The sequence below is a fragment of the Camellia sinensis genome, chromosome 12, assembly GCF_055761805.1.
Source record: "Camellia sinensis isolate YWXY chromosome 12, ASM5576180v1, whole genome shotgun sequence".
NCBI classification, from domain to species: Eukaryota; Viridiplantae; Streptophyta; class Magnoliopsida; order Ericales; family Theaceae; genus Camellia; species Camellia sinensis.
This window is the reverse complement of record NC_138972.1, coordinates 95,268,698-95,282,445: the sequence shown is the minus strand read 5'-3', so window position 1 is coordinate 95,282,445 and position 13,748 is coordinate 95,268,698. Positions and strand designations below refer to the sequence as shown.

Sequence of the window (13,748 nt, the reverse complement as noted above, 5' to 3'; positions counted from 1 at the left end):
TACAAGAAGGCACGGATGGAAAGACTGACCTGATTTACTAGTCAAGATTCTTCGATAAAGAACAAATTATTCCCAAACTATAAAACATAGTTAGCAATCATTTTTTTTTTCTCAATAAAACGTGATTGCTAATTACGTTTTTCACTTGCTAATCATGTTTTACAGTAGTTTGAGAATAAAGTTTGTTTGTACACTATTTCTTTGATTTTGAATTAAAAAAAATAAAAATAAATTGTAAAATGGTTAAAGCCTCTACAAACATGAATGCATGGAGTTGCTTAAACTGGGCAAACATCCACAATACAGAACACACACCAGTCGAGGCAAGATGTACATTATTACTACAGTGGAATAAGTGCAACATGGAAGATCATCAGGCAAGGCCATACTTGAAGTAGGTTCAAGATGTTGTACTTTCATGGAAGAGTTATCTTACAAGCCAAGCACAAGTAAACATAAGGTAGATGCATTCTTACAAGGACTTTAAATAGACATGAATGAACCGAGCTCGATGTCGAACTTGAAGCTAATGCAAGTTAACTCATGTTTCTTCTCATCTTGCATCTTCATCTTAAGAGTGTAGGAACCCTGAATATGCCAAATACTTTTAGTCATATAAGAAATTCACATAAATGTGTGTTCATTCTTGGGGTAACAATGATGACAATAATGAACTTATGTTGAATCTGAGTGGATTGGTAATTTCTTTAGGTCATAATTGTATGTGCTGATTTTCAATGGATACCCATAAAAGTGGTGTTTTAGTATAATTCGATCCCATAATCTATATATGGTGAACTTCCCAAAGTCACCCCCTTTATTGGCCAACAAATTTTTTAATATTCCAAATTTTTTTTAAAAAACTTATTTGACCTCCCCAAGCCACTCCCCATATTTTTCACAATTTATTTGTTATATACAATAATTTCCAAAAATCAGTCCCCGAGTATTTTACTTTTTATTTATATTTTCACAAACCATTTTTCAGAATACTGTTTGACTTCGGGAAAATTATTAGGATATCAAATGGCAGTATAAAAAGGTGGAAAGTGCAGTTCAAGTATGTCAGAAAACCCTATGAAAGTCAGATCGCTAGACATGTGCCTTTGAAAAAACTGAAAACAAAAATAATTAGCAGCTGAGTGTGTGGTTCGTTGAGCATCTCGGCAGCATAAAGTATACATCATACACAGCATGCTTCATCAAGGATGGATCTACCGCACCCCCAAAAATTTGAAAAATATCATATATTATACCAGAAAATTTAAAATAATTAAAAATTATAACGCTTTGTACCCCCAAACATACTTTTGTACCCCCATAGTGGTAATCCTGGATCTGTCCTTCATGCAATTATGTTAAGAGCCAAAATAAAAACTGTGACTAACTGGTGAGGTGAATCTAACTAAAATGTATGTTGGTAAGAGCTTTGTACAAAATCAGGAAATTTTTTGACTTACTGGCGGCGTGAGTGCAGGTAAAGTTTGTGTGTGGGAGAGCACAAATTTGCCAACTGATATAGGGCAGGATGTCTTCTCACAAATATTATGAGTTTCCGAGTGGACTTTCACCCCAAAATACGAAACAGCAAGAGACAATTTCCCTCCAGTTAAGACTTGATCTGCATGAAGTTAGAAAGCATTTTGATTGATGATACGGCAAGGAATTTGTCTGAGGTACGTGAACTGAATGCCTTCTGCCCACGTACTTTATACAAGTTTATAGAATATAAAAGGAAATTAGAAAATCAACAAGATATAATGGAATATTAAGTGATGCCATAATTTGGCCATATTTCAATATATTCATCAGAATCATCACACAACAGCTACAAATATCCAGAATGAGAAAATTGGGACACGTATATAAAAAATTACCAGTAGAAGCCTTAATGGTGAAGGTGGTAGGATTGCCAGTTGCCACTGGATAAGGTGATATCTCTACATCATCAACCTTAACAATGTAATTAGCTTTCTTGTCTGCACTCATACCAATAAAACCCTAGAAAATATCAGCCACAGATTCACCAAACCATTATGCAAATCAAATTGTGCAGCTTGTGCCCATTATGGTATTCTATAATACAATTTACTTAGCAATATATATGCCCACATAGAGAATACAGTAACAACTGTTTGAACCAAAAGTAAATAACCAAGGAATAGCGCCAAGTCGAATGATTGTGATGCAACTAAGGTAGATGAGGGGAAGTAGTTGATGGAGGCCAGCTGTCCGTTAGAGTGATGAGGCTAAAACGGTAGTGGTGATTGTGAAAGAAGCATCTAACTCAAAATCAATTGGCTATGAGTAGAGAGGCCCTTGAATTATATTAACCAAGCTTAAGTGGCTTAGATTGCTGATGTGAGATTATGTCGAACACTCCCCCTCACGTGCTACCTGATAGCACATGGAAGTGATTGAGACGTCTGACTAAGAGATAGACCGTTATGTGAGAGGTTACCCAAGACCCAACTCAGATACCATGTTATTCAGATACCATGTTAAAGCTTCAAACTCATAACCAATTGACTATGAGTGGAGAGGCCCTTGAATTACATAAACCAAATTTTGGTGGTTTAGATTGGCAATGTGAGATTATGTCGAACACTCCCCCTCACATGCTACCCAATAGTACGTGGAGATGATTGAGAGGTACAATTGAGAGATAGACCGTTGTACCATAGGAGGTGAGTGGCCACCTAAGACCCAACTCTGGTACCATGTTAAAATATCCACCCCAAAATCAATTGGCTATGAGTGGAAAGACCCTTACCTTATATTAACCAAGTTTGGGTGGCTTAGATTGGCGATGTGAGATTATGTCTAACAAGACAAGGGTCATATTAGCAGAATATGTGCTTCCCTCCGTTTCTCTCTCTCTCTCTCTCCAAACATGGGTATTTGTTGATGAGGTTGCAGAATATTTGCTGGTCAATTAACAGGTAACGGAGATAATGCCAAGAATGAAGGGCCACAAGACTTATTTCAAAACACTTTCCTACAAAGCAGCAGCCACATGGGAATAGCAGTTGCTGTCACTTTATTTCCAGCATATTTTTCAACATTAAAACTATTGTTTGCAATGTCTAGATAGCTTCCAATTTCCAGTTCATAGCTCAGATTGTTTAATTTTTAATTTCCAAGTGCTTCATTCATTACAACAACAAATTCGGTGGATGAATCATTAATCTATTGAATTCGATCTTGTGTTTTACATGTCAGTATCTACTTTTACATTCATTCACACTGTTAAAATAAATGTATTATTGATTGATTGATGATTGATGTATTACAAGATTGTTGTGTATCTGTATATTGATTACAACTCCTATATATAGAAGAGAAGGTAGCAGATTGTGGTGGTGCTGGTAGGGGGTGAAGTGGAGGTGGTAGGTAGAGTTGAGTGTGTTAGGTGAAGTGGAGGTGGTAGGTGGAGTACAATTTACATTTACAATTTACATTAACAGCCCCCCTCAAACTCAAGGAGGATAGGCACTAGCCAACTTGAGTTTGGAGAGAGTCACAAAACAGAAAAATAAACTGATAAATAAAACAGGATAGGAGACACGGTATGGTCGTGTCAGACCGATGTAGCAGACAGTTTATGGGGTCATGTCGGACCGTTGTGGCAGACAGTTTACGGGGTCATGTCGGACCGTTGTAGCAGACACTGTGTGGTCGTGTCAGACCAATGTAGAAGACAGTTTATGGGGTCATGTTGGACCATTGTAGAAGCTGACCGGAATCAATGTCGGGACAGTTTACGGGGTGTGTGCATGGGTGAGTGGCGTGTGTGAGAGCCGTGGGTGAGAGAGAGGTGGCTGAGTGTGCATGGGTGAGTGGCGTGTGTGAGAGCCGTGGGTGAGAGAGAGGTGTGTGTTAGCTGGGTCTCTTGTGCATGGTGTGGGAAGATCTTGGGTGTGTATGGAGTGGGTGTATGGAGTGGGAAGGAAGAGAGGATCTCTGTGATGTTGGAGCTCCGGCGTGTGGGAAGATCTTGGAGTGGGTTAAGTATGTGTTACGATCAGATGTAGTTTTTGCTTGAACAGTGCAAGGCTTAATCAGATCAGATCCAGCAACCTTGGTAAACTCTTCATTTCAAGTTTATCTCCTGAGAAGAACATGAAGCAGCCAAGGTGAGTGAGATTTGGGTTTGTCCGGCGGGCGGCCAAGGCGAGATTGCCGCCCGCCGGTGGAACGAAAATACTAGGTTCTCAACCTAGCTCTGATACCATGTTAAAATAAATGTATTATTGATTGATTGATGATTGATGTATTACAAGATTGTTGTGTATCTGTATATTGATTACAACTCCTATATATAGAAGAGAAGGTAGCAGATTGTGGTGGTGCTGGTAGGGGGTGAAGTGGAGGTGGTAGGTAGAGTTGAGTGTGTTAGGTGAAGTGGAGGTGGTAGGTGGAGTACAATTTACATTTACAATTTACATTAACACACACCAATCAAATTTGAAGTCCTTTTCATTTTCTAATGCATTCGCAAATTTACACGTTGGTCCTGAATTGATTTGATCAGAAGCATTAACAGAAAAGCAAGCATTCAAACGGCAATTAATCCAAAATTTAGAGTCCAAAACACAAATATTCGCTAGCAAATCATACTCAATATTTAGTGTCAGAGAAATTAGGGAGAAGTGAACTCACCGCAATATTTGATGTCGGTGGCTTGAATCGAAAGGAATACGGCACAAGCCGCGAAGAGGAAGAGAAGTGCGAGCTTGGAACGAAGTACTATCACCTCCATCGTTATGATTCAACGGTAGAGAGAGACAGAGAGATAAGCACTGAAATATGTATCTGTTGGCGAAGCTTGTGTCGTGGGTCTTTAAAGCTGATGATGTTGCCAAGAGCAATAATGCCAAAAGCTTTTACAAGTTTTTTCCCGATGGAATTGGTTCATTCCTAGTCCGTGATCAGAAAGATACTGTTGGATTCGGAACGTTCATCACAAGTGCGTTTTAATAATTTAAATTATTTAATATGTAAAATTAATTGAATATTATATTTTTATAAAAATTTATATTAATTGGATATCGATAATTATGTGATAAAATTAATTTTGTATAAAATAATTTGACGATTAAAAAAATAAACGGTTGATAAAAATTTGATTTGATGAAAAAATTATCGATATTCGATTAATGTGATTTTTTACCGACATATAATAATTGATGAATTTTACGTATCGAACGATTTAAATTATTAAAATAATATGTATAATAGGTCTTTACGTATCAAATAATATCTTTCAATCCGATACTGAAGTCCAGCCTTTTCTCGAAAGGTGTGGTACACGCGGGACTATGAATCTGTAGAGGGGTCCAAATAATTGGCTCCGGTGTCCAATCTTGGTTATTTTGGGTCCATTTAATATTTGATTTATTCATTCTTGAATCTTTAATTTTTAGGATAATTATGGATTATTCTGACTTGTTTATTTATTTATTTTTTGCACTTATCAGTATTTTAAAAATAATCTCTCCTCACTTTCTTCATTTTTATTATTAGCATTGTCATGGCACACTCCTTTTATTCTGTGGTGTTTTAAAAAGTTAATAAAAAATTAATTTTTGTAACTTTTTAAATTTATTTTGTAAGTAAAAAATATGAAAAATAATATAATCAAAAATGAATAAAAAGCTAAATACTGACTTTTTTTTTGCTTTCCAAAAGACCCCTTTGTCAGTGGCCTCCGACCACTTTTTTTAGTTGACCGGATTTGGTCCCTAACCTGTATGCCTGTATATGACGTATGCACATACTGTTATACTTTGAATGTGTATATGTTTAAAAAAAAATTTTACATACAGACTGTCACAGTTCATTAGACATCTTTCATTTACTGTTTTGGCTTCCGCCAGCCCCTGTACTCTGTATTACTACTTTACTGTTAAGCAGGCCTTCAGTAATCTCGGATTACTGGCCGGTTACGGTGCTAAACCCATAAGGGCGGGTTTGGGTCGTGACAGATGCCAACATGGTAACAAAGTGTGGTGTAACAAAAGAATGAGTTGAACTAGAGTAAAAAAGAACATGAGCTAAGTGACTACAAACAGAAAGTGCACCTGACATAACATTCTCAGTAACTTCTGGTTTTCTAAGCACCAAGCTCTTCCTTGACACTTTTGGTCTTTCCTCACTTCTTCAGGTACCGCGGGTTTTGGGGCTGGTCCAGAGGGGTTTGCTATAGGATTGATAATCTTTGGGTAATCTCTTAGCAAGTGGCTGTGGCTTCACTTTTTTTAGTTGACCGCGATCATTTTTAGCCATTTTTGACTGTTAAAACCACTTCAGTCAGCCGTAATAGATAAAAAAAAATGAGTAAAACTTATATATAAATAAATTTAGTTAATTTCAAATTTAGTCAAAAAAATAAAATAAAAAACTTATTGATATGTCTCATACACAAAAATTTAAAATTCATTTAATCCCAAAACAAAATACTTGCACCAATTAATCCTATATATTTTTAATTGTTGCCAATTTTTTTTTTTTAAAATTTAAAAATGCTCCTACATTCCACCACCGTCGGACTTCCGTTAAACGAGCATTGGAGACTTGTCGGAATATTCAACATCACTGGAAAGTCGCCAGAATATTATCAGAAATTCGTTGGAGTATCGCCGGAATGTTCTGAACGCCACCGGAAGTTGTTAGAATGTTTAGAATATTCACTGGACGTCAAGAATATCGTTCGAAACTCACCGAAATGTGTAGAATATTGCCAAAAAAAAGAGAATAAATTGATAAATTAGCGTTAAAAAATATAATAAAATGTGCTAAATATTGATTAACTGAAAGAATAAAAAAAATCTAAGAATAACAAATAGCAACAATGAAAAAAAAAACATATGTTATTTTTAATTTTTATAGGGTTTAAGCAGATAATTTCTAATATTGATCAAATTGAAAAACAAGTTTTGAAACTGTAAAATGTTACAATTTCAAAGCATAATTCTATTAAGTATTTATTCTTATTAATCAAATTGAAAAATATGTAATAAAACTGTAAAATTTTACAATTCTAAAGAAAGTTATGAAATTGTAAAATTTTACAGTTTTCACCTCTTGTAATTAAAATATGATAATAATTTGTTTAGAATTTAAAAATTTTATCCATTATAACAGGAAAACAGAAGTGTATAGTATAAAAAAAGTATTAAAACTGTGAGATCGAAGGAAAAGACAGATATTGTCACAATCCAAACTCGGTACCCAAAGGTTCGGTGTCGCAACAAGACAATAAAAACTAAATAATTAAAATTTCTGTAGTAGTAGCGCAGGTGAATAAATTAAATAAAACAAATGGGTACCAAAAGTTTATTTAAAAAAAATGAAATAGTCATCTGAGCTTTATTTTATTATAAGAGTCCGATTAGAATTACAAATAGTAATAAAAAATAAAAAATAAACACTGTGGTTCATTCCCAATCTCGATCCTGCTAAATCTCATCACCTGAAAGGGATAACAGCTATAAGTACATGTCAGAGTGAGAAATATTATACAATGAGCATGAGGGTACAGAAATTACCATGGATAATTATTTGGCTAAGAACAAAGATTAGTTTGGTAACTGAAATACATAGTTAATTTTAAATAACAGAAGCATAATGCGGAAATCATATAAGTAAATAACCATAACTACAATATAAAACAGAACATATCAGAGGTCACTAGAGTGACAATCAGAACAGGGATCAATGGATCCATGACAAATAAAGGACCACAAAGTGGCCAAACATGGGCCAATTGTTATTTAAGCCCCCTAAGGCATGAGACTCTCGTGGTGGTACTTATAGAAAATAATTATTTACAAGGTCATTGTCAAATACTTCCTAAAATTTAAACAAACATATCCATGAGTTTCCAATTAAGTAAATATGGGTCAGAAAATAATCCACGTAATCGAAATTTTAATATAATTTATAAAGTACAAATTGCGTAAAATAAATTATGGTAACTCAAAACATATGTAAAATATATTATGGCGACTCACGTTATAATATAACTCACCTTAATATTAATTCCTTACAATTTACTCCACTTGATGCTCCGAGTCACACTCCGTGCTTTTACTGTCTTTCCTGTTTGTTTTTATTTTATTTTATTTTATTTTCTCTGCCTTCCTCCTACGTTCCCCTTTTATACTTGGTTCATATGCTTGCTCAACAAGCAAAATTTCCCCCCTACTTAATTACTATACATGTGTTACAAAACCATGCTCTCAGGTGGCATTGTTTAAGTGCCTTAAACCCACCTTTCCTACACGTGGCTTGACCAACAGATTATACCCCTTTGTTCTGTCACTTTTAAGTCTGTACTTGGGCCTAATAAATATATATCATATACTATATTTTGATAAATCTTAATGGTCTCCGTGTTTTAACACATCTATGTTTATAGTTGCTTTGAATTAGCCCTTAACAATATATTTAGATTTCATTTTGGCACGTAAAATTATAGAATCAAATGTTTTATTTTATTTTATTTTTCTGATAAAACACAAAATTCTATTTATTTAAGTAACGCAGTATTGAATTAACTTTTAAAAAAATTCGGGTGTCATATTTCTCCTCTCCTTAAAAGAAGTTTGTCCCCAAACTTGACGTACCTTGGGTTTCGAAGAGGTGTGGGTATTTGGCTCGCATTTGGTTTTCAGTTTCCCATGTTGCTTCTTCGACACGATGGTTTCTCCATAAGACTTTTACAAGTGATATAGTCTTGTTTCGAAGGACTTGATCACGACGATCGAGAATCTGCATCGGTTGTTCTTCATAAGAAAGGTCTTTTTGAACTTCTAGGTTCTCATAATCAACAACATGCTCTGGATCTCAAAGATGCTGCCGAAGCATCGAAACGTGAAACACATTGTGGACATTGGACAGTTCAGGTGGAAGCACAAGGCGATATACCACATGACCAATCCTTTTTAGTATCTCGAATGGCCTGATGTAACGTGGGTTTAACTTTACTCGTTTTCCAAATCGGATAACCCCTCTCGTGGGTGAGATCTTTAGAAACACATGATCTCCTATTTGAAATTCTAAGTCCCATCTCCGTGTATCTGTATAGTTTTTCTGGCGACTCTGGGCAGTGCGAATTCATTGTTGGATGAGTTGAATTTTATCGCTCGTTATTTGCGCGATCTCGAGGCCTAACAGTTTTCTGTCTCCGATTTTCGTCCAACACAGAGGTGATCGGCATCTCCTTCCATACAGTGCTTCGTAGGGTGCTATTTCGATGCTTGCTTGGTAGCTATTGTTATAGGCGAATTTCACCAAGGGTAAGTGATCATCCTAATTACCTTTGAGGTCTAGCACATACACACGTAACATATATTCCAAAGTTTGGATTGTTTTTTCAGATTGCTAGTCAGTTTGTGGATGATAAACAGTGCTAAACTTCAATGTGGTTCCCAAAGCCTATTGCAATTTGTTCTAGAAGTGAGACACGAAGTGGGGGTCTCAATTAGACACGATTGAAACTGGGATACCATGCAATCGAATGATTTCTTTGATGTACAGAGTGCAAACTTAGTAAGGAGGTATGTGATTTTGATTGGTAAAAAATGTGCCGACTTCGTCAATCGATCCACTATAACCCATATTGCATCATTCTTCGAGATTGACTGTGGTAGCCCGACCACGAAGTCTATAGTAATGTGCTCCCATTTCCATTCAGGAATAGGGAGTGGTTGTAGCATTCCTGCAGGTCTTTGATGTTTTGCCTTAACCTGTTGACAATACAGGCATTTAGAGATGTGGCTTGCTATGTCTCTTTTCATTCTTGTCCACCAGTAGTGTTCCTTCAGATCGTGATACATCTTCGTGTTGCCAGGGTGGACCACAAACCTCGAGCTATGAACTTCTACCAATATCTTCTTCTTGAGTTCTGGAAGGTCGGGTACGCAAATTCAATTTCAAAATTTTAGCATCCCATTGCTCATAGCAAAGTCAGGATTGGGTGAACTTTTTTGCTCATTGTATTTCTTTTTCAAAAGTCTATCTTCGCATTGGTGTGCTTTAATTTCTTTAATCAATGCAGGTTCCACGATTACGTTGGCGAGCAGTCCATTGATTTTGCGGGGGACGAGGGTATATGCCAAACTTCTGGTCGTCTTTCGGCTCAGTGCGTTTGCCACCACGTTAGCTTTGCCTGGACCACAATGTTAGCTTTGCCTAGATGGTGATGGATCTCTACATCATAGTTCTTCATAAATTCTAGCCATCGTCATTGCTTCATATTCAGTTCTTTCTATGTAAACAGGTATTTAAAACTCTTGTGATTGGTATATATCTCGCAGGTTGCTCCGTAGAGATAGTGAAACCAAATTTTGAGAGTGAAGATTACTGTGACTAATTCCAAATCGTGGGTCAAGTAGTTCTTCTTGTGAGTTTTTAGTTGACGCGAGGCATACACAATGACTTTTCCATTTTCCATAAGAACGCAACCCAAACCATTGTGTGAGGCATCGCTATAAATTAGGAACCCTTTCGTTCCCGTAGGGAGTGCTAGTATAGAAGCTGCCATAAGTTTGCTTTTTAACTCTTGTAAGCAACGTTCCTGCTTGTCCGTCCATTCAAAGGATGTGTTCTTCTGAGTTAGCTGGGTCAAGGGTGATGCTATCTTCGAGAAATTTTGTACGAAGTGCCGGTAATAGTCGGCTAGACCCAAGAAGCTTCGAATCACGGACACATTAGTAGGTCTTGGCCAATCCACAATTGCTGCAACCTTTTGGGGGTTGACCGAGATACCATCCTTGTTATTGACGTGACCGAGGACGTGTACACTAGTGATCCAGAAGTCGCATTTCTTCAACTTGGCATAGAGTTTGTGATCACGTAGTGTTTGTAGAATCATTCGCAAGTGTTGTTCATGGTCCACCAGTGACTTGGAGTATATGAGAATGTCGTCAATGAAGATGATGACGAACTCATGAAGATAGGGTTTGAACATCGATTCATGAGATCCATGAAGGCCGTTGGAGCATTTGTGACGCCAAATGGCATGATGAGAAACTCGTAGTGTCCGTAATGTGTCTTGAAGGCAGTCTTTTCGATACTTTCCATTTTAACTTTTAATTGATAATAGCCGGAACGCAAGTTGATCTTCGAGAATACTTGGGTGCCTTGAAATTGATCAAACAAGTTATCGATTCGTGGTAGAGGGTATTGATTCTTGATGGTGACTTTGTTCAGCTCTCGGTAATCAATGCATAGCCTCATCGTGCCATCTTTTTTTTTTTAAGAACAGTGCTAGAGCTCCCTATGGTGAGGTACTTGGTCAGATGAAACCTTTGTCCAAGTGTTCCTAAAGTTAGGTTTTTAGTTCTTTCAATTCTGTTATTGACATGCAATAAAGAGCTTTGGATATTGGTTGTGTACCAAGTTGAGTTTTAATAGTGAATTCGATTTCTCGATCAACTAGAGTACCAAGTAGGTCTTTAGGAAATACATCCAGAAATTCTCGAACCACAGGGATTACATCAAGTGTGGAGGCCTCTTGTTGAGTATCGATCACATAACAAATATAATTACAACAACCCTTTCTTAAAATTCATTAGACTGTCATGAAGGATATGACACATGGAGGGGTGGATACTTCAGTTCTATCAAAGACAAGCTCGAGTTGGTTGGGTAACTGAAAGGAGACATTTTTGGCTTTGCAATCGATAGAGGCATGATTGACAACCAGCCAATCCATTCCTAAGATCACATCAAAGGTACTAATGCAGAGGGGAATCAAGTCTACGTGTAAGGTTTCACCTTTTAAGGATATAATATAAGATTTGTACCAATGGTGGAATTACCAGAAAGGAAAGACACAGATAGTATATAGCCTAAGGGTTCGGGTGTTGATGCTGTGACAACCCCACCACTGCTTACTGATAACACTACAGATTAATGCTAATCTATGATTAAGCATGTTAATTGACTGACTGACTGAATTATTAAACTGATTGATTGATTGTGCTAGTTTGAATGTAATTCTATTTATTGACTGTTAAATTATCTGTTCATATTTTATGCTTTAAACTGCAAATTGAAGGCCTTATCGGTGACCGAATCTGAAATTGATTGATGTTTTGTGCTAATTAAGATTTATATAATTTTATGATATATTTAATTGAAATGTGATTTGGTATGATTAAATTAGATTAAATATTGATAAATTACAAGAGTTGGCCTTATTTACAACCTTGCCACTTAGTGGCCCACTTCATATCATATTTTGAGACTTAGAATCAACACTTCTTTAGCCATTTGCTTGCACCAAACCGACTAGAGAGAGAGAGCTAGGAGAAAAACTTGGTTTCATCTTGATTTGCTTGGAGGCTTAGGGATTTTGGAAGATAATTGGCAAATTGAGCTTCTAGACTTGTAATTGAGAACCCAAGGTAGGATATTCAACCTCTTATTAATGTATTCAAGTTAGTTCTTGCATGGTTCTTAATTTATGAAAGAATTGAGTCTTGATTTAGTCTAATAATGTTGAATTGGAGCTTAATCCATGCATGCATGTGCATGGTCTTGCATTTTGAGGTTGTTCTTCATGAAATTCCATATGCATGTTCATATCTTGAGCTTGGTCCATGAATTCATCTTGTTTTTGAGGCAATTGAGCTCATTTGAGCAAGTAATTGAAGCTTTGAATTTGATTGAACACATGCATGTTACATTTGAAGTATGTTCTTGAAGTTTGGTTTGAAATTGGGTTTAATTGACTCATCTTTGGGCCTTGATTTTACAAATTGAGCTTTGAATCATGTTATACTATGAGTTTTAAAGTGTTTTCCAGAAAATTAGCCCAAAAGGATCGAATTTGGTATATTGAAACTTGATTTTGAGCTTGAGGTTCAAATCTGGAAATTCCAGATTTTGGACTCCCGCTCGAGCGGGGTAAGTGGCGCTCGAGCGGGAAATTCGCGTATCCAGCACTTTTGTTGTGTTTACAGTCCGCTTGAGCGGGGTTTTGCACGCTCGAGCGAGGACTTGTGTCACACGCTCGAGCGGGTGTCGAGCGCCCATCGAGCATGATTTTCACACATCCAGTACTTTTGCAGTCCGCTCGAGCGAAAAAGTTTAAGCTCGAAAGGAGCCTTTTGTTTGCATGTCCGCTCGAGCAGGGAAACCCATGCTCGAGCGGGACCTCTGTTTTCTGAAAATTCTGAAAATGTTTTTAAAGTGCATCTTTACATCCTCATTCCATTCTAGGCATTCTTAGACCTAGTTTAAGGCATCTTAATGAGGATATTGATGTAGAACCACACCGAGTCAAGATAGGGATTCAGTTATTATTTCCCAACTGTGTAGCTTAGTGTGTGTTCACTCTGTAACTGTGTAGGGTTGGCATCCGAGGACGCGTACTAGCTTATCTATAGCCCAGAACTCTGTGAGTAACTATATTGTAAAGATATGTTCAATTGAGATTATTTTATGAATAAATGACTGTACTGTTTTATGAAATGACACTGTTTACTAAATGAATGTTTGTCCTATTTGTGAACTATATTCATGGCATCCATAACAATTTACTGTTACTGAACTGTTATTACTACTGTTACAGAGATCTCTGTCGGTTCCCATGTTAGAACCACTATTGTTTACTGATATGATGGCCATCAACTGACTGTTCGGTCTGTTAAGACCTACTGTATTGGTTGCTACTGGATGTACCACTTATAACTGCTATAATTGAATAACTGATATACTGTTCAAATGACTATTTT

The 13,748-nt window shown here is 36.7% G+C and overlaps 1 protein-coding gene across 1 annotated transcript; it reads right to left on the bottom strand.

Moving 5' to 3' along the window:
* Window positions 1–318: 318 nt before the first annotated feature.
* LOC114289458 (phosphatidylglycerol/phosphatidylinositol transfer protein) lies at window positions 319–4,962 on the bottom strand. Its single transcript, XM_028233194.2, has 4 exons — window positions 4,663–4,962; window positions 1,878–1,979; window positions 1,461–1,621; window positions 319–588 (listed from the first exon to the last, which is right to left on the bottom strand). Exons 1-4 carry the CDS (start codon window positions 4,760–4,762, stop codon window positions 484–486), a joined length of 468 nt encoding a protein of 155 aa, XP_028088995.2. The 5' UTR covers window positions 4,763–4,962; the 3' UTR covers window positions 319–483.
* Window positions 4,963–13,748: the final 8,786 nt, after the last annotated feature.

Bases quoted from the DNA above. Each gene is read 5' to 3' on its own strand.
- LOC114289458 (XM_028233194.2), bottom strand. From the start codon at position 4,762: ATGGAGGTGATAGTACTTCGTTCCAAGCTCGCACTTCTCTTCCTCTTC. The intron at 1,980-4,662 runs GTGAGTTCACTT...GTATGAGTGCAG, and splicing joins CACCGACATCAAATATTGCG to ACAAGAAAGCTAATTACATT. The intron at 1,622-1,877 runs GTAATTTTTTAT...AACTTCATGCAG, and splicing joins CACCATTAAGGCTTCTACTG to ATCAAGTCTTAACTGGAGGG.